Source organism: Dysidea avara, chromosome 15, assembly GCF_963678975.1.
Source record: "Dysidea avara chromosome 15, odDysAvar1.4, whole genome shotgun sequence".
In the NCBI taxonomy this organism is placed as follows: Eukaryota; Metazoa; Porifera; class Demospongiae; order Dictyoceratida; family Dysideidae; genus Dysidea; species Dysidea avara.
The window spans coordinates 1,746,636-1,766,967 of record NC_089286.1 but is presented as its reverse complement, the minus strand read 5'-3'; the positions used below and the strand labels follow the sequence as shown (position 1 = coordinate 1,766,967).

The 20,332-nt window shown below is 40.7% G+C and overlaps 4 protein-coding genes across 4 annotated transcripts; 1 reads left to right on the top strand and 3 right to left on the bottom strand.

Moving 5' to 3' along the window:
- Positions 1-1,981: 1,981 nt before the first annotated feature.
- LOC136245158 (uncharacterized) lies at positions 1,982-4,801 on the bottom strand. Its single transcript, XM_066036662.1, has 2 exons — positions 3,230-4,801; positions 1,982-2,323 (listed from the first exon to the last, which is right to left on the bottom strand). Exons 1-2 carry the CDS (start codon positions 4,799-4,801, stop codon positions 1,982-1,984), a joined length of 1,914 nt encoding a protein of 637 aa, XP_065892734.1.
- Positions 4,802-8,260: 3,459 nt separating this feature from the next.
- LOC136245156 (zinc finger protein 862-like) lies at positions 8,261-10,480 on the top strand. The gene is made up of 2 exons (XM_066036661.1): positions 8,261-9,333; positions 9,460-10,480. Exons 1-2 carry the CDS (start codon positions 8,261-8,263, stop codon positions 10,478-10,480), a joined length of 2,094 nt encoding a protein of 697 aa, XP_065892733.1.
- A 3,851-nt stretch (positions 10,481-14,331) lies between these two features.
- On the bottom strand, positions 14,332-16,159 carry LOC136245155 (uncharacterized). Its single transcript, XM_066036660.1, has 5 exons — positions 15,983-16,159; positions 15,847-15,930; positions 15,711-15,794; positions 15,178-15,660; positions 14,332-15,125 (listed from the first exon to the last, which is right to left on the bottom strand). The coding sequence occupies exons 1-5, from the start codon at positions 16,157-16,159 to the stop codon at positions 14,835-14,837; spliced, it is 1,119 nt and encodes a 372-aa protein (XP_065892732.1). The 3' UTR covers positions 14,332-14,834.
- A 108-nt stretch (positions 16,160-16,267) lies between these two features.
- On the bottom strand, positions 16,268-17,783 carry LOC136245154 (uncharacterized). Its single transcript, XM_066036659.1, has 7 exons — positions 17,732-17,783; positions 17,644-17,667; positions 17,008-17,584; positions 16,786-16,960; positions 16,696-16,737; positions 16,531-16,638; positions 16,268-16,479 (listed from the first exon to the last, which is right to left on the bottom strand). The coding sequence occupies exons 1-7, from the start codon at positions 17,781-17,783 to the stop codon at positions 16,384-16,386; spliced, it is 1,074 nt and encodes a 357-aa protein (XP_065892731.1). The 3' UTR covers positions 16,268-16,383.
- Positions 17,784-20,332: the final 2,549 nt, after the last annotated feature.

Sequence of the window (20,332 nt, the reverse complement as noted above, 5' to 3'; positions counted from 1 at the left end):
TCATTGTCAGACATATAATACTGGTTGTATTCACTGCCAAAATAATGCACATCTGTATAAGTTCAGAGTGCGATAGGGCAGTTGCAGCATAGATATGGTCAAGGGTTAGTGTTAGGGTTAGGGTCAGTTTCCTGAACAGAAGCTGGCCCAGCACCATCACTCCTCGAGGTTGTTTCACTAGTGATTTGCTCACTGTCCGTCTGAACGTTTCTTGGTGGTTGGCTGTTTGCCTCTGGTGCGGGAGCTATTGTTTTCCCGTTACGTAAGGTGCGTGACTGTGTAGACATTATAAGTAATGATTAGAATTCAGTATGTACAAGACAACAAAAAGAACAAAAAGTAAGGGCGTGCATACATAAAAGAAAATATTACAAACAACGAACAAAACAACTACCCAAAGTAATACAATGCTTTTTATCGTAGATAATAGAGAGCCAAGTAATGGCTGCCACAGTTTTGGGAACCAAAACTCAGAACAAACTATGCCGAGAATACTGTCCGGCTCAGGGGGGGCCTACCTCCATAACATCACTCGTGGAAGACCCAGCATAGGGGAGCAACTTGCCTTACCCATCTAACCATTGGTGATTGGTTAACCCTAGGCACGGTGGCCGGACGGACGGAATATTGAGGGTGGGAAACTTTATTTATTTATTATTCTGATTATCATAATTGTTAAAGTGTCATAAAGTATGGTTGCTATTATTATTATTTACAGTGTGAAATTAATATGTCAATGTATAGTGCTCTGGTTACATGTTGTTATTGGTTGTCATTTCTCTTCTTCTTGTTTGGAGGAGCGGTGTCATCTTTTTGGTCTTGTTGATTGTCTCTTTTCCTTTTGTTTCTTATGGCTTCGTTTATTCTTTTTCTTTCAATGTTTGCTTCTGTCAATGTTGATTCTATTATTGAAAAAGGGTCTGTTATTGAATCATCTTGTTCCTGTATGAGGTCCAGTGTCTGATTCACTCTTTCACAAATATTGTCATCAATTTTCTCTATCAGTTTTGTCAGATGTTGTTCTATACAGCCTGATAACATTTCCTCAGCCTCCCCCAAGGCCTCAGCCCATTGGTGGCGGAATACCACGTCTTCGTTTGACTTTTATTTGCATTCCTCCTGGGACTCTTCCGTATTTGTCCTTGGAATATCTTATGTTGTCAAGATTCCTTTGTGCCCTGTCCCTTAACTTCATCTGGTTTAAATAGTACTGGTGTAGGTCCTGTTTTGCCTTGTCTATTTTGTTAATCTTAGAGTTACCTCGAACTCTGTTGTCAATGAATTGTCTCATGAATTCACCTATGGCATTCCTCCTTTCTAGTTTATTCTTGTCTGAGACAGAGGGCGTTTGGCCACTCTGAATGCTTAGGGAGTCATCATCATCTCCCTCTTTGCTACCTTCATCTGTTACCACCACCTGCTGCGGGGGGTCATTGTTGTATTCAGTTGTTGTCACAGTGGACATCTCCACATCTCTGGAAGAGCATTGTTCAGGATCCAGATTGTAAATGAATTGTTTGGCTCCCTTTCTGTTGATGGGGACTCCACCATGGGTGCCAGAGTTTTGTTTTTTTGTCCTCACTTGCTTCTTTCCCTTTCCCTTGTCTGTTGTTCTTACAGGAGGGGGAGGGGTGAACAGGTCTTGGCTCTGTAAGTCTGAGACTAAGTTCTTAACCTGTTCCTTTTCCGTGATGTTCTTTTCGGTCTGGGACAATTGTCGGCTGGACAGCTGCTGCTGCTGTTGTCCACTGTTGTTGTTGCCATTATATCCCTGTCTGTTATTACTGGCCATTAGAACGGCTGTTACACAATTGAAGAACAAGACCACTGCAGGTGCACCAACACGTGTTTATCAAACACAAAAATGTCGGTTCACACATGCGCACAATCCTGTTACCATATTTACTACTAATTTCTCTAATTATTCTTGGTGGGTTATTTTTTTGTTTATTTTTAAAAAAAAACTCAAACTCTCTCGTCATTATTGTCTATAGTGGATGTGTCTCTTCTTGTTGTCATCTCTAGTGTGGTTGAGTCCCTGTGGATATTCAGACATCAACCTGTCCATCCACAGGAGTTCTATTCTTTTTAGTTCTACTTCTATTAGTTCAGCTGATAGTTTCTCATTGTTGTTGTTTTCGGTCTGTAGCACGTGCAGTACTTGCAGCACCATGTTGTGTGTACCTTTGCAGGCACCTCTACGAAAGTGTTCGTGCATTGTGTTCGTTTCTCTGTAGTCTCTAATCTTTTGTAGGTGTCTCTTGAACCTGTCCTTCAGTGATTGACCTGTCTGGCCCACGTACTGTGAGCCACATCTCTTGCACTGTATCATGTATACCACATATTTGGTGTTGCAGTCTGCACGACCTCGGGTGATGTAAGTTCTGTTGGAAATATGAGATCTGGCTTGGTTGGTGCATTTCAGTTTTCCATGTAGAGGACATCCTCTATCTTTGCATTTGTTGGTGGAGATTTTGATACCTATGTCCATGTTGTGTTTGATGTTAGCTAGTTGGGTTATGCTGATACCTTTATCAGACATATTATTCTGGCCATTATTAGTGTTGTAGCTGCTGCTGCTGCTGCTGCTGCTGCTGCTGCTGCTGCTGCTGCTGCTGCTGCTGCTGCTGCTGCTGCTGCTGCTGCTGCTGCTGCTGCTGCTGCTGCTGCTGCTGCTGCTGCTGCTGCTGCTGCTGCTGCTGCTGCTGCTGCTGCTGCTGCTGCTGCTGCTGCTGCTGCTGCTGCTGCTGCTGCTGCTGCTGCTGCTGCTGCTGCTGCTGCTGCTGCTGCTGCTGCTGCTGCTGCTGCTGCTGCTGCTGCTGCTGCTGCTGCTGCTGCTGCTGCTGCTGCTGCTGCTGCTGCTGCTGCTGCTGCTGCTGCTGCTGCTGCTGCTGCTGCTGCTGCTGCTGCTGCTGCTGCTGCTGCTGCTGCTGCTGCTGCTGCTGCTGCTGCTGCTGCTGCTGCTGCTGCTGCTGCTGCTGCTGCTGCTGCTGCTGCTGCTGCTGCTGCTGCTGCTGCTGCTGCTGCTGCTGCTGCTGCTGCTGCTGCTGCTGCTGCTGCTGCTGCTGCTGCTGCTGCTGCTGCTGCTGCTGCTGCTGCTGCTGCTGCTGCTGCTGCTGCTGCTGCTGCTGCTGCTGCTGCTGCTGCTGCTGCTGCTGCTGCTGCTGCTGCTGCTGCTGCTGCTGCTGCTGCTGCTGCTGCTGCTGCTGCTGCTTTGATGTGTGCTCACTCTCTTCTTCCTAATTGGTCTCTTGAGCTTTGCTCTGACCATCCTTCTGGCCAGGTTCTGATTCGATGTGTAGGTAAGAATGGGTTTACTGTCAATGTATTTTTGAATTTCCTTACTGTCAGAGTGCATGTGTGACCAGTGTCTCTGAATGATTCTGAATACTTTTCCGGCCCTTGAGCAGTACCTTGTCACGAAGGTCGGTCTGTCCAAGGTTTTTCTACTTTTTGTTCTACGTGTGTTATCACTGTTATCATCTTCATCTCTTCTTTTGGGTTTCATTTTGATGTCTCTCATCGAAAATTTAACTCTTCTCATGGTCTCATTGATGAGACTTCTGGTGTATCCTCTTTTCAGTAGGTTCCTCTTGTGTAGGAATAGCATTTTGTGGAAATGTTTCTTCTCGGTGTTTGTTCTCAAGTATCTGATCGCTTCACCGAATGCCACACCTCTGGTGACACTCGGTGGATGGTATGATGTGTTTCTGACATACAATTGTCTATTGGTAGGTTTTATGTAAGTTCTGACTTGGAGTTTGTCACTCTTTTTGGGTTCCTTGTACACTATCACGTCTAGAAAAGTTATTTCTTTTCTGTTGAATTCATGTGTAAACTGTATGGAGGGGTTCTGATTATTCATGTGTTCGATCAGCTCTGTCAGTTGTGCCTCCGTGCAGTTGACTATCATAAAGATGTCATCCACAAATCTCTTGTAGTAGGTGGGTTTGACTTTTGCACTCTTTAACATCTTATCTTCCAGACTACCCATGAATACATTTGCATAAGAGGGTGCCAAACGTGCCCCCATACTTGTGCCGAATGTCTGTAGATAGTGTTTTCTGTCGAATTCTATTACGTTCAGCTTGAGCACTAGCTCCAGCAAGTGTCTGAGGGTTTCAGCTGGCGGTTGTTGGCAGTCTGTCATTTCTCTGTCCAGCCATGCTTCATAGCATGCCTTCAGGCCTTGTGAGTTTGGGATGCAAGTGTAGAGCAACTTCACGTCGACCGTGATGAGAATGTCATTCTGATTGTATTTCAGTTGGGTGATCTCATGAATGAATTGTGTGGAATCTTTCAAGTAAGCTGGAAGTTTTTGTACTATCGGTTGTAAGTAGTGATCCAGGAAGGCCGCCAGGTTTTCGGTGGCCGATCCTACCTGTGATACTATCGATCTTACGGACATTGGTGTCTTGTGTGTTTTCGTGAGAAAGTACAGCAGTGCCGTTCTCCATTCAGACTTGGGCATGCACTGTCTGACCATGTGATCAGACAGGAGGCCTCCTCTCTTGTATTGTTGAAGTGTGTATTCGATGTGTTGGACAACGTCCTGAGTGTAGTCTCTGTCTAGTTTCTTGTATGTCTTGGTGTCTGACAGGTGTGCCAATCGCTCTTTGATGTAGTCTTTCCTATTCTTGACCACAATACAGCTGGTCTTGTCCCCACGTTTGAGCACAAGAGAACAGCTGGTGGCGAACCTTTTCAAGGCATTGTGTTCCTTTCTTGTCAGGTTACTTTTATTATTATCATCACAGGTATTGAAATTTCTGTCAGACAGAGTGGTCAATTCATGTCTCATGGTGTGGAATGTGTCCTCCATTGATCACCCATCAGTCTGTTGGATGGCCAGTCTGTCTGTTTACGTCGGCTGTCCTCATATTGTGGGGTCAATTGGGGTGTGCCGTGGACACGTTTTCTCATTTTTTTGAAATCTCTGTGTGCCTTCACGGTAAATTTGCCACATTTGACTTTTACATCATTTATGAATCTGCCTAATTCAATCATTAATTCTCTAGCACTGCTCTCCCGGACCCTCAGGATGAACGAGAGTCCCTTGGACAGCAGTAGTGTTTGTTCTCTGGTGAGAGGTCTACCGGTCAAGTTGAAGAAGATCTCCTTGGCACAGGAGTAACAGTCAGGTCTGGTGCAATTTTGACTATTGTGTGTACGTTTTGTTCTGTCCCTTTTAGACTTCCTATTTCTTTAGGGTTAGGTTAGGGTTAGGGCCCCGAACTTGATGACCATCTCTTTAATTCTTGCTATTTGTGACCATTTAATGCATAATCTGTGACCACTATGACCATCTAAATATTGTTTTGCGACCATTTAATTTTTTTTTGTTACCACTGCGACCATTCCAAAACCACCAAAGGTATCTTGACCAATTGCTTTTTGATACATGCAGTATATCTGTATGTGCATCATAGTTAATGCCAATAGTGAATGAATGGTTGTTAGCCACATCCCAGACAGGCTGTTAATCAAATTTTTCCTCCTACTCGGTAAGACCCTCCTACTTGCATGAGCGTGTGATTAGCTATTGTAGCAAATTCACTTCTGCAATACGTCATGCCTACCAATTTAAATAAATATTAGCTACATGTTAGTATAGCAACTGTGGACCAAAAGATATATATATATATATAGTTTGGATCCATAACAAGGTCGTAACAGGCTGTGCACTTTTGTGGCTTCCCAGGAGGAGAAATTTTTTGCAATGATTCTTGATTGTTGCTAGCTACAAATGAGCCAAACTTAAAGTATTTGTGTAATTCTATCTCTCAGTGATTAATAGGATTCAACTTAACCCATAAAACATAGCTACATATAATTATGTATAATGCACTTTGTGTTAGGCAAGACTATTGGCAACTCAAATTCCCCTATTATGCTCAGTTGTGCCACAAAGTGCCCTAAGCTACTCTTAGATAGCTGCATGCATATTGAGGACTCTATTAGAGTATACCAAATACTTTGCTGACTGTTCTATTAGAGTACATCAATCTTATAAAGCTCAGTGCACCAATGCATAATCTTTAACTGTTTTACAATTCTATGAATTTAGTTCAGAGCAGAGTGTCAAGTGAATACTTCACAATAATTCTTAAGTATGTATTTGTAAAACTCCATACATATCAACTACATTGTCTTCTTTAATCACCTCCACTTGTCCAATACTTGCTTTCCAGTTCTGCTCATGTGATGTTTTCTTGATATCTCTCTGCACACTGCTAAACCAGGTGGGCTGTTGGTTAATGGCCATTCTTTAAGTAGTGCTGTTATATGCTGCTTAGACCATTTTCGTTTTTTCGAGAGGTTGCAAAGGGCTTGATGAGCAAGCACCGTTTCATCATTGTTGCTAAATTCATAGTATTGCCTGCTTGTTTCTGTGCTGTGACATAGATGTTTTGCTACTCTTCATAAATCTACATCATTCAGCTCTCTTGCTGCATCCGTTGCAACCATTATCCTGTAATCTTTAGGCCTAGGTGGCTTTAGATTTTCTATGGATAAAGCCTCTTTTATTCTTCTGTATACTTGTGTATATAGAAAGCCAGTTGTAGTCAGGAAAAATCTATTAGAATTTGTAAATTCTTTGGCTCGTATTTTCAGTCGAGCATTTGTGTAGTATTCATAAAGTAATTGTTCAATGTCACGTGTCACCACCAGCCGTGCAATGCCTTGGGGACCAGTCTTATGGTGTAGGCAAGGAATAATTACTTCATCAGTATCATAATCACATGGTTGTCGTTGATTGAATTCTGCAATTCTCAAACTTGTAATCACTCCAGATCGCTGCCCATTCCCATAAAGTATGCACGCTGCTGCATACGCTGTTAGAATTCTAACAGCTGCTTTATCAAATTTTCCATCACTCAATACCACTCTAGCTGCCTTGACCTTCTGTTGAACCTGTTGTAATCACAGTATAAAGTATTCATAACTGATTATCTTTTTCTCTGTACCTTTTCATTATCTAAGAATTCATGTGGATCCATTAAGAATGGTAACTGTTCAGTAATGTTGAGGGAGTTCTGTTGTCTTTGCAAAGCAATTGCTTTGGACAATGAAAGGCACCACTGAGTCATTAGCTCTAATAATCTACTTCCCTTGATGAAAATCTCCTTATCTGTCATCATAGAGTCCTCCTCATGGATGACATACTTGATTGCCAACTTCATCCGTCGGATCTTTTCTGTTATAGTGGTTGGTTTATATTGCTTTTTATGAAGAAGTTGCTGAAAAAATTTCTCCAAATTTGACTTATTAAACAGCCTATCAAGATCATTGTGTGATGTGGCTGGTGTCAATTGAAAGAACAGTTCGACATCATGGACAATAGCTTTTGCTGTATCTGTTTCTACATCCACCAGCAATGCCCTCCAGATAGTTTGCAAAAGCAGAAAAATCAAATTTGTAGCTATGAAACAGTCTGTCAGGGTGTATAGCAACCTGCACATTATAATTATTTTATGTATACATGTACAGGCAAAATATTCATATACCTCACTGTTGCTTGTAGACCCTTCATCTGTGTCAGTGTAAGTTTCATCACTAGTACATGAACCAGTATCGTTATCATACGCATCGCTTGAATATAACAAATTAGGCAAGCTCATCTGTAGTCTAATGCTAATCTGCATGCATTTAGCAATAGTAGCATATATACAGCCAGTGGATTACAGTATGCTTACTGTATCTGATGAAGCAATACTCTCAGTGCTTTCCTGCACACTTATATGATCACTGTCTGTGCTGGCAATGCTTTCACTTGAATCAGCATATGCAGATTACCAAATTATGACTACTCTGACAGTTACCAGATTAGCATATATACAGTAATTCTACCAACTACATACACATTATGTAGCATTTAGCCTAAGAAGCAGTGTTTTTGATAAGGCTATATGGCGCGCCATTTTTCGCTAGCCATCCTCCACTGGCCCACTTATAAACAGAACTTAGCGCCAGGCTGGCGCAGTGTAGAATTTATTAGCGCCAATGGAGCAAGTGCAATTTAATAGCAAAGCGCCACTGGCACTTAACATTTACCTGAGTTTTGATAAGGTAATGTCTTTTAAACGTGAATAACATTACTTATATCAACAATTAAGTAGCCAAGCGGTCCCATAGAGCTTCCTCCATTAGTCTTCGCTATGGTTTCTAATTATGGTATTGGTATGTCAATGACCACAGATACCCGAGCGCAAATACATTATCCAATTAACATTGTAAGGCTTCAGTCACGTGTTTACAGATGTCAGCTTCGAAGAAACAGCGATTGCTCAGTCCATTTGTCAGGGCTGAGCTATCATCCAGTGGAGTACTAGAAGACACTGAGACTTTACCTTCTTCATCTTCATCGAGCACAAGTGAAGAAATGGCGACAAACCTCCATCACGACATTAGCACGAGAAAGTTTTTACCACGTTGGAAATATCTATTCCCATGGGTTGAGGTTGAAGATGATGAATGCAGCGAAGAATTTATAGAAAAACTATACTGTCGTGAGTGTAGAGCAGCAGGACTGAAAAATGATTTTGCACTTAGGAAGGTTCGTCCAGCTAAAGGCTGGAAAAAAGAGTACCTCAGACGTCACGCTGATTCGAGCGACCATTCACGGATTGCTCCGCAGGTTACTGCTATTGCTAAAACCGCCAGTTCCATGTTTAAAGCACCTAAAACATCTGCTTCTGAAAGAGAAACGTTGGGACTGTTAATTAACATCCATTTCTTGGCTACAAATGGACTTTCAATGAATAAAGGAGCCCCACTTCATTCTCTTGTAGATTTTCATATTTTATTTCATGACAAAGAGCCAGTGATAATTGAAGATGATTTGGAAGAGGTATCATCTCTATCTACAACAGCCAGCACTTGGTTGTCTAAGACCCATAGGAGCACCTACAGCACTTGGGAATTTGTGCATGCTCTTAATGCTGTAACAGAGAGTGAAGATGTTGCTAAATTACAAAAGGCAAGGTATTTTTCTTTACTGTTAGATGAATCCAATGACATTTCGTGTGCCAAAAATCTTATGGTTTATTGTCAGTTTTTGGATAGAGAAAACAATAAAAAAGAATTGAAATTTATGAAATTGTTGGCTTTGAAAGAATGCGATCCGGATTCAATTTTCAAATCAGTGGCAGAATATTTTCATGAAATTGATGTTTCAATGGATAAAATGATCATGTTTACTAGTGATGGAGCATCAGTGATGCTTGGGTGCAGTAATGGTGTTCAGGCCAAGTTGAAATCTGTCGTGCCACATTTAATGGAATTTCACTGTGTTGCTCATCGAGAAGCGTTATCAGTTAGCCAGGCCTATCAGTTTGTTGAATATTTTATTCAAATAGAAAGCATGCTCCGTGCGATTTACTCATATTTTTCGCACTCAAGCGTGTGAACTGAGCGATTAAAGCTTGTGTTTAATGTGCTTAATAAGAAGTTTGTTAGGATACAAAAACTGTTTGATATCCGCTGGCTGAGTCGACTCCAAGCTGTAAGGGCTGTTGTGCGTTCTTATGAAGTACTAGTTACATATTTTGAGGATCAGTCTAATAAAGATACCACTGCTGATGGAATTGCAAAAAGACTAAAAAAGTATCGGTTTGTTGTGTCGTTACATTTCTTGTGTGATATTCTTAGTACCCTTGGCCAATTAAACAAAACATTTCAAATACCTACTTACCACCCATGTGATGCACACAGAAAAGTTACTGAAGTTATTAAAGCCCTAAAAAACAGGTATTTACAAAAAGATATACGATGGGGTCCTTACACTACAGAATGCATTGAAGGAATTGCACATCACACAATACAGGTTGAAGAAACAGAATTACAAAAGCAGATGGAGGAAAAGAAAAGGCTTGAGACAGATGTAGCCAAGTTTGTTCAGGCTATAGTCAACAATTTAACAGCTCGCTTTCCAAGTAGTGATATTATTCAAGCAGCAAGAATATTTGATCCAGCTGCAGTTCCTGGTTCTGATACAGATTGTGCAGCATATGGAGAAAGAGATCTACTGTTACTGACTAGTCAGTATTCATCATTTGTGGATCACAATTTGTGCTCACTGGAGTGGGATACTCTGAAGCATTGTATGAAGATAAGCTATGCAAGGTATTCTCTGAGGGAGTTCATGCTGAAATTAGCTACTGATGTTACACTTATAATGCACTACCCTTCTCTCTCTAAACTAGCAGAAATTGTACTGATATATCCTTCTAGTACTTCTGAAGTAGAAAGAGGCTTTTCTTACCAAAATGCTACAAAGACAAAATTCCGTAATCGGTTGAGTGTGTGTCACCTCGACCAGCTGCTTAGATTAAGACTTAATGCATCCAAGCCTACAGAATTTCCTTTTCACGAAGCGTACAAAAAATGGGTTGAAACTAAGCACCGTCGTTATGTTATACCTCTGCCTGAAAAGCAAAATATAGATTTAGATGATTCAGACTCATCAGACTCAGAGTAATGTTTTTCATTATCAAAACTGTAGTATACTCTGTATTGTAGTGTGACCTAGTGTTCTTAGTGATATTATTGTAATACATAGTGTGTAACTTGACATGACTTGAAAAGAAACATATATACATACATGATTTAATTGAGTGAATGCCAGGGTTTATAGAGTCAGGACAAACATACACACTAGTACACTGTATGGACACAAGCACTGTACTGTTTCTTTGTGCTGCCTAAGCAGAAGGGTTGGCATTGTATTTCTGGTTCCTCCCTTGAATGTAGCAACCAACTGGTACTTGTTAGTAGAATAAACTGTCACACATGAGTCAGACAGTAGGCTCCTGTCAAATCCAATTATGGTTGGAAAATGGGCTATTTGTCAGGAACTTGTTTATTGTAAGCCCTGGTGGATGCTTTTCACGTTGACACTGTTTAATTATGATTGTGGAATAGTGTGCTCCTTGAGTCCTTGACGTGACTTGATGCTACCTAAAATGATGCACACATACATAATCTGAGTGAATGCTCTTCACAACATAACATGTACACTATAAGAAAAAAAATTCCCTAACAAAAAAATCCTTAACAATAGATTTCCTTCTGCTCATGGCGCAAGAGCAAACAAATCTGGCTCAACAGCATGGTGGGTTGGGCCAATTTGGTGCAAGTTGGTAGCTTTATCAAAAACCCTGCTAAGAAGCTATTGTTTGCAACCACATACGTACATGCACACTGACCGATTGCTTAGAGTTGACACATGACCATTTTGAAATGGATATCCTTCGAGCACTGGCTTTCTGCAATTGAGAATTGTCTTGCAGGTCAGTTAATAGCCTCAGAAAAGTGCATCCTGTAGTGTAATAGTCTTTTCTGCTGCTTAGACTCATAATGTACTGTATAGCCATTTTTAACCTTTGTATTATTTCCCATATTGCTGCTGGCTTGTATCTCTTCTTGATATAGTCCAGGAATAACTGAATATTAGATCTGTTAAACAGGCTGTCAATCTTGCCGAAAGATTCTTCAGATGATTGGGATGTTACATTATAGAATTCTATCAAATCATTTGCAATAGATTTCACAGATTCTTTGTCCTTATTTCCCCCAGCTGTAGTCCTTAAATAGGTCATGAAACCTTCGATGCTGAACACAGCAGACAGAGATGGTTGTTGTTGAGAAAGCATTGCAGTTTTGCCCTGCATATTATATATTTAGACATAATTAAGAGTATAATACAAATTGATGTTACTGCATACGCTGGTATAAGCATTGAGCTGAATCCTCAAACCGTTAAATAACTCAGGCATTGAAATATGCACTAGTAGTTGGAATTTGGCTAATCTGTAGCACTACATAATCCGCTAAATTCCTTACAGATAATCCCCATAAATTATATACCAGACAGCTATACATAGCTACACTATAGTGTGTAACCCTTTTCTGAACCTGCTATGAATCTAAACTGCACTAACCACCTGGTCTGTTTTCCTATTTGTTTATAAGCTGATTTCTCAGGATCCAGTTCAACATATACACAATGCTAAAGTTATTATGCTATGTACACACCATTTTGCATGCTTTTAAGCAGTGCACGTGTTCAAACATTTCTTTATACTTTTACAAAATACCAAATGTCTGCTACAGCATTTAAGTTTATTCCTCATTCAAACTATTTACACATACATGTATGTTGAGCTTCATTAACTGGCTGCTAAAATTAATTAGAGTACTTCACTTCACAAGCATTATAGCTTTGTGACAATTTTATCAGAGTAGTGCATGTAGCTATATACTGTTTCTAGTAAAAAAAGTTCTATTGTTCTAGTAGGGTATCTCGACCATTTTAAGGTAATTGACACGATGTTAGCTGCCATACCAATTTGAGTTGCTCACTGTGACGTTTTGTCCTATGCCCGAGCAGTTTATCAGAATTCGTTGGAGGCTGATCCAATTCTGTATCAATCCCATCAGTGCTGGTATCTCCCACACGTTGATAGAGACTCATGCCTGGCTCAGTAAACATTATAATAGCTTGACAACAGCCATGATATGCTATGTGACAGCTATTAATAACAAATAATAATAATGTTCAGTTATGCGCGTCACGCACGCGCTGAATTACCATGGCTATATCGATTACGTAATAAAACGTGAGCCGTACAGCTGCACAATCTCAAGATGGATGCACCTTAAGCTTCTACCTTTGATTTCCTTATTTTTTGAAGCCTGGGTGAGTAACGATATATACCGTTCACATGCTTTTCAACCGCTAACACATATTTTTTGGTTATACCAAGAGTTTATAATATTCATAAGGGGTCAATACGATTTGAATGATGATATTGCGTATCTCGGTACTTTCCCTTATAGGGCTTATTTGGAAAGAAAGATGTCAAAGTACCAAAAGGATTAATATATTGCCCCACTAACACCTTGGGCTTAGGTGGGGCTTTTCTGGGGAGTGCATGACTATATAAATAGTGCATTTATATTGTAAAGGTGCTGATATTGCTTCAGCACTTGCAGTATTCTCTCATCCACATGTTTCGTTCACCATATAAATAGTGCATTGTGCTCTTTCCTTGCTTTCGAACAATAAACAGAACTCTATGCCTATGCCTTGTTCCATGTTAACTACTTCATGTCGCTGCATACTTCCCACTGTCGTATATGGTTCTCAACATGTTCTAATGAAATTTCAGCATTTGAGTATTGGGGCATCTGAAGCCATTAAATTACTTTAAGGAATGGCATTGTGTCTTATACAAATCTACATAGATGTATGGTGCGTGACCATTTGTGTCCAGGTCCGTCACTGAATGGCATAGGAAATGGTTACGTTTTCTCTTCGACATGCATGCACTGTGAGTAGTACTAGCGTCATCATATTGTCACACCAAAGTTGATAGCATTTGGCCGACAAATGCCATTCTGCTCTATTCATCACAGGATAGGCACCCTCACAATATATTGCCCCATTACCCCCTTGGACTTACTTGGGGCTTTTCTGGGGGTTAACACGGAGATGTTACCCCACTATGGGAAGTTTGATCCCCAAACGCTTGCTCAGGTGATACGTTCAATGTGTCTCTACCATTTTAAGTTGGGTAAATGGTGGGAATTTGACATGACAGGTTATTTGGGGCTTACCAGGGTTGATGTGTAAACACATTCCTTCAGACACCATTCCCTTCAACCGCCAATGGAGACAAGAATCTCTCAAATACTTTAATATAGTAAAACGTCCCCTGAGACACCTCGCTATAGCCTAAGGGTTTCTGTTTTAGTTTGTACGTGACCACAAATATGCTGTCCAATGCTGTCCAATTAACTTTTTATGACTGCTCTTATTTGTTATTATTTTATTGTTGCAGTGGTGTGGCCATATGATGATGCTGATACAACTTGATTCATAAGAGAAAAAGTGCTGGTGCGGCCGGAGGCTTAACTTCAATCCTTAAAGATTTGACCAGCAGTGAAGTAAGCGAGATATTTGTAAGAATATCAACACATTTGTGTGGATGGCTTTTGAACCCTTAGTGGAGCAAGTTTTTCCCATAGGTATATGTCTTCATAGCTAAAACAACCAAAATTTCAGTTCCACGTCTGTGGCTCTATTTGCCAATATTAGGTTGTTTGTCAGGTTCCTACACAGACAGTGGTGAGTGGGAACCCAAGGTCCCGTTTCTTCTTGATTTGCGCTCTAAAATCTTAAGATCTTTTATATTTACATTACGTTTCATTTGTAATAGCCAGCGTTATAGTAATATACTCTAAATGAACAGCTCACATAATGATTACATTGTATTTACAAGTATATGAATGGAGGGATTAAGATACTGTAGAGAATATATGCATCTGTCTATAATATGGCAAATGTCTAACTAGATGTTTTAAGCTGTTCCCATTTAAACAGAACCTCCTTTGGGTGTCTCGACAATCCTGCCTCCTTAATAAATTCTCTGCAGTCTCTTTCAGTGAGACTGTTGTTCCCAGACAGTGGCCATTTATTAGTTATTAGTCTGATCTCCTCCTGGCTCCATCTCCTTCTCAATGACAGGGAGTAGATGGATGCGTGTGCTTCGGATGCATCTGATACATCCATCAACTCGTAATATGTTGCACTAGTCTGCATGGAATGGCTTAAATGTTTTGCTGTGTTGTTATGTTTCTTTACATCCAGGTGTTGACGTGCTTCTGATGACACCAGAATTCTGTAGAGGCCTGGTTGGGGTAGAATCAAGTTGTCAGAGGCGAGGGATTCTTTGATTCGTCTAAATACTTGGGAATACTTCTTTCCATTGCACGTAAGAAAGAAATGCTGTTGGAATGAGGCCTCAGCAGGTACTATATTTGTTCATATGTTATCGTAATAGTATTGCAACAAAAATGTCCACATCCTCTGTTATGACTAGAAGTGCTAGTACTTGTGAGCCTGTCTTATGATGCACGCATGGGATCACCACTAACCCATCATCACCTTCTTCTCGCATGTTGTACTCATCAATAGTGAGCTGAGTGATGACCCCAGATCGCTGTCCATTGCCATACACAATAGACGCTGCAGCATATGCTGTGATGATATCAATAGATGATTTGCTTGGATCATCACATCCAGATACATCTTCAAAGGCTTGTTCCAGTTTTGCTTTCACCTACTAAAGGTAAATTATTATTGCTAGTAATAGTGTGAAGCAATGAGCATACCGTACTGTGCTCCAAAAATTCATTGGGATCTTGTATTTTGTGCATTTGCTGACGTACATTTATGGCACGCTCTTTTCTTTGTAAACTGATTCCTTTTCCCAGCCCATGGCACCACTCTTCCAGTTCATCAATAATCCTTTTACCCTTGTAATACAGGTCTTGGTTGTCAATACTCCGTATAATGTATTTTACTGCCAACAGTAATCGCCTCAGTTTTTCCTTAATTGTTGATGGCTTATATTCAAACTCATCTTCCATTGTTAGCCTGAATGATTCCAACATCGGCAAGCTGAGTAGGTTCAATGAATCATTTTCATCGCTACCCACTGTTGTCAAGAACAATCTAACATCACTTGCATGTGCCTTAGCAGTCTCAGGATTTTTACAGTATGTTGTTTTCAAATACACTTTAAAACCATCATAATTAAATTTATATGCAGGCACAGAAGCAGTGACAGTAGAATTGGTGGATTCAGGTGATGCCTAGAAACCAGAAGTGACCATCAGTGAAATACGTCAAGATGCTAACTTACATGTTGGATTGCAGTGGTGACAGCAGGTGTAGTCAACGTTGTTGGATCGTTTGGCTGTACCAAACTGTCACTGGATGTGGATTGCTAATGACCACAAGTGACCGGTAAGTCAGATATTGTAAGAGTGCTAACTTGCATGTTGGATTGCAGTGGTGACAACAGGTGTAGTCAACATTGGTGGATCGTTTGGCTGTACCAAACTGTCACTGGATGTGGATTGCTAATGACCACAAGTGACCGGTAAGTCAGATATTGTAAGAGTGCTAACTTACATGTTGGATTGCAGTGGTGACAGCAGGTGTAGTGAATGTAGGTAGAGACGTTAGGATTCTTGATAATGCAGCAAGGTCACCGGATTGCTGATGACCAGAAGTGACCAGTAAGTCAGATATTTGAAGATGCCAGCTTACATGTTGGATTGTAGTGGTGACAGCAGGTGTAGTCAACATTGGTGGATCGTTTGGCTGTACCAAATTGTCACTGGATGTGGATTGCTAATGACCACAAGTGACCGGTAAGTCAGATATTGTAAGAGTGCCAACTTACACGTTGGATTGCAGTGGTGACAGCAGGTGTAGTCAACGTTGGTGGATCGTTTGGCTGTATCAAACTGTCACTGGATTCAGATTGCTAATGACCACAAGTGACCGGTAAGTCAGATATTGTAAGAGTGCTAACTTACATGTTGGATTGCAGTGGTGACAGCAGGTGTAGTGAATGTAGGCAGAGATGTTAGGATTCTTGATAATGCAGCAAGGTCACCGGATTGCTGATGACCAGAAGTGACCAGTAAGTCAGATATTTGAAGATGCCAGCTTACATGTTGGATTGCAGTGGTGACAGCAGGTGTAGTCAACGTTGGTGGAGGAGTTAGGCTGCTTGGCTGACACAGAGACGTTGTCTTAAAAGGTGATGCTATAGGTTTAGCCTGTAATTATATATAAATACAGGTAACTGTAGTGTAAGGATGATAAGGTCCACTTACCCTCCTAATAGCTTGTTCTATTGTAACTCCAGGGGGACCCTCCTAAGTAAAAATCGTTAGCATTGTAAGTTTATGAAATTGTCTGCTTACACGTCGAGCATGTGTACGTCCAATCTTCAGGTAGTGGTGCCTTTGCTGCAATGTCAAGTCTCTGTGTACTACTCTTAGGTGGTCTGCAAGTTTCTTGACATTTCGGGTACTGCACCCTGGCACATAGCAGCTCATGATGGTTCGGTTGGGTGGCTTTCTTTTTACTACAGGGGATCTAGAGTGTTTGTGAACAGTGCAATTGCAAATATGTGGCAGAATTACCTTTCTCTTGATGAACGCATTTCCTGCAGGTTTGTACCCACCTTTTTTACGTCAGTTGTGATCCAGGGAAATTCTGGTTGGCTTTTCAACCCATAGTGAAAAAAAAGTTCTTCCCCTTGTTTGATATCTGTCCTCGCCACAAAACCAATTTTAAGCTGTGCATGTGGTGGCTTTCCAATCAATACTGGTGGCATCTTAAGCAAATTATAATTTTTGCTTGCATGGTTGATATACCTCCCTGGGTCATTAATAGATGCTGTGGCATCGAAAACATAAGTAGTGCATTCGTATGTTGCATCTAAACAGTAGCAACCAAGACCCAGGGAGGCATTGCGCTGATCCCCCCAGTCTTCTGCTATCTTCTTGCGCACAACACCCTTGTATTCGCAAACAAAGTCTCCAGCGTTGAAGGATTTTGCCGCAAAGGCAGATCTTCCCCTGCCTTCAACCTCATCAATATGAACATTATCTCTAGAGTATCTTGTCCCTTTCATTAACCCCCAAAGGTATTTCTCCTTAGTTGTTGCTAAAGGGTGCGGTGATGTGCTGCTGTCCTCAAATCCTTCATTGTTTTTGTCTGTAAATAGAAAATTATGGTGATTGATATACTGTGATGTATGCTGAAATTATACTAACCTGAGTTTTCCACTGCAGGTTTGTCTGGTGTAAGTGTATCTAAAGCCCAATGCGTCTAATAAACCAAGGAGTTCAGCAATCTACCTACCTGAAATCATAGGGCGGACGACTGATACAAGCTTACTGGCCTGTGACTGCATTGGTACGGCTTCGGCTATTATATCTAATATGATGTCCTAATGCTGTGGAGTTACTCACTGTTACAGGGACATCAGATAAAATGAAATAGGTAACTACATATATTAACGTACTGGCATCCATACCTGATACGTGAACTTCTGATGATGCCTTTGTGGCTATAAATACGGTGGCTGTTAAATATACATTAATTATTTAAGTTACCTGAAAAATAGCTAAGTAAAGTGGATTGTCTCTTATTAGCATTCTGCAATACCACACAATCTAGTAAATAGTTGTTGCATACTTATTTATTGCTTACAGTCTCCTGCTGGTGAGATTTCATCATCGTTCTCTGAATCTGCTGTGTTTAAAATGAATAAGTGAGTCATCACATATATTGTGTAGGGATGCATAATATATTAGTTTAGTACAGCTCATGGTTCTATTGGTGTTAGTAGCATAAGACGTGGTGTGGTGTTGAGATCCAGGGTTCAATTCACAGTTCATGTTATTTGTTTCCTAGTGCAGACCTTTTTGCCTTCACCTTTTTTTCACTTTTTACCATTTTATCATATTTTGTCTTTGATATACAACCCACTAAAAGTAGCTAATGCATTGTTTGTTTTGTATTTTTATGTAGTTGAGGAAGCCAGACAGCAGCTCATCCACCCCTGGAAACTTCAAACACTTGCTAAAGTGCAACTGACACGCATTATGTTTGCCTAACAGTTTAATAAATTTAACAAATGATTGTCTTAAAATTCAGCATTTGCAACAAATGCGCTTACCGCAAATATCAACGCGTCTCCTGCCGATTAGTAAATTAGCTGGGGAAACCACAAACAATTCGACTTGCAGTTGAGGATTAGCTCAGACCTGGACTAGCTCTGTCTGTGGGCAGTTTCTTCGAAGGCTAACGGCAGAGGGTACAAGCAAACGTACAACTTCAACGGTAAATGCAACAAGGCGGAATTTGTGCGCGTTACTTCCCTCCAACTTAACAAGGCTACACGGCACAGCATTGGCTAGTTTGATTTAGGCTTAGCATTACTTGGTGCAAAAAACAGGTTTTGTTGCATTACATAACTCGCGGGCCCCTAATTAGCGGCATTATGATAAAATTTTGGCGGATGTTTTATCGATATTCCGCCCACCCACCACTATAAACCCCTGCGCATGTGATTCGGTTGGAAGCGCCTAAAAGTTCATTTATAGTGATGACAACTGCTACTATTATGATAACCCCTCGATGTACTCGTTGACTCGTGATCTAGCGCTTTGGCTGGGTGTGGAACAGTATCCAGGACGAAAATACCTTGAACTTTTGAGGCCAGTCCCAGGTAGCTATTGTGCTGTACAACAACCAGTGGGTATAATTCCGGCTTGTCAGTGGATTCTACCTTCAAGATAGCCATCGATACGTTTGCGCATGTTATGCAACCTGGCTGCTAAGTTGCTTAGCAAATTATATTCCAAATATAATTTCATTAATACATTTCAATACCCTATGCTAGACAGCAAGGAAAACTATCCTAAATGGACTGAATTTAACTGTAAGTACAAATCATTACAGCAAGGCTATATATAAAGCCACTGGATGGATATTTGTGGTCAGTAAACGTCCAGAAGTGACATAGCTAGCTAGCTAGCTACCTGATACAACACACTGTACTGCATACATATAGAAGCCACTGAATTAATTAAATCACACGATAAGCTTTGCAGCTAGGTCCCTATTCGCAGATAGCTATGTATTTTAAAAATTCTATCCATAGACAACCTGGTTTAACTGCCAATAACAGTTTAATGGCACATACCTTAATAACTCCAGTTAATGATCACCATTTGGTTGATGGGTCTGACCCCGATTATGGCCAACTAACCCTAGATAATGCTAGCATGCTATTTTAGACTGAACTATATGCTACAAGTGAGTAAAAGAATTTAAAGGTTTCAAAGTTTGAGGTCAAACCATGAACGTTGGCAGTGGTAACTCTAATTAGCAATCACTAATTTATTTTGTAATATGACCCCAAGAGAGTCCGGACAACCATCTTCAAACCTACAACGTAATATCTGTGAATAATCCTTGCCATAAAGCTGTAGCCAGGCTCAAAAGTGCTTGAAATTTAGTGGTCCAGCCAAGAAGGTCAGGGTTAGGGCTGTAAGTGGTGTCCCTCAAAAGCTGATTTTTATCTGTTATTTTGGCTCTTTCTTGTGTAAACATTTCGCAGTGTGTAGTGTAGTGTGTGTGTGTGTGTACCCGTGTAGTGTAATGTGTGTACACCTGAGTATATAGTGTGATGTGTGTGCACCTGTGTAGGCTTGAGCCAATTATACTTTGAAAATTGCCTATTATGCTTTTGAGCAGTGCTCAAAAATCCAGCCTATTATGCTAAAAATTATACTCTCAATCAAGATCTAGATTATGCTCAAGCACTGACTGTTTTATTAGAGTATATCTGCATTTCCTGACTGCTGTATTAGAGTAAGTGACTGCTGTATTAGAGTACCTCGATCTTATTGCCATGAAGTGTGAATAATCAGACAAGAAATGGTAAAAATAAGA

Coding starts and splice junctions, on each gene's coding strand:
- LOC136245158 (XM_066036662.1), bottom strand. CDS start 4,801: ATGAGACATGAATTGACCACTCTGTCTGACAGAAATTTCAATACCTGT. Junction 2,324..3,229: donor GACCAATTAGGAAGAAGAGA/GTGAGCACACAT, acceptor TACATGATACAG/TGCAAGAGATGTGGCTCACA.
- LOC136245156 (XM_066036661.1), top strand. CDS start 8,261: ATGTCAGCTTCGAAGAAACAGCGATTGCTCAGTCCATTTGTCAGGGCT. Junction 9,334..9,459: donor TCAGTTAGCCAGGCCTATCA/GTTTGTTGAATA, acceptor GAAGTTTGTTAG/GATACAAAAACTGTTTGATA.
- LOC136245155 (XM_066036660.1), bottom strand. CDS start 16,159: ATGTTGACTACACCTGCTGTCACCACTACAATCCAACATGTAAGCTGG. Junction 15,795..15,846: donor TCACCACTGCAATCCAACAT/GCAAGTTAGCAC, acceptor TGTGGTCATTAG/CAATCCACATCCAGTGACAG. Junction 15,661..15,710: donor TCACCACTGCAATCCAACAT/GTAAGTTAGCAT, acceptor TCTGGTTTCTAG/GCATCACCTGAATCCACCAA.
- LOC136245154 (XM_066036659.1), bottom strand. CDS start 17,783: ATGCAGTCACAGGCCAGTAAGCTTGTATCAGTCGTCCGCCCTATGATT. Junction 16,961..17,007: donor ATGCGTTCATCAAGAGAAAG/GTAATTCTGCCA, acceptor CAAACACTCTAG/ATCCCCTGTAGTAAAAAGAA. Junction 16,639..16,695: donor TAGAACAAGCTATTAGGAGG/GTAAGTGGACCT, acceptor ATATAATTACAG/GCTAAACCTATAGCATCACC.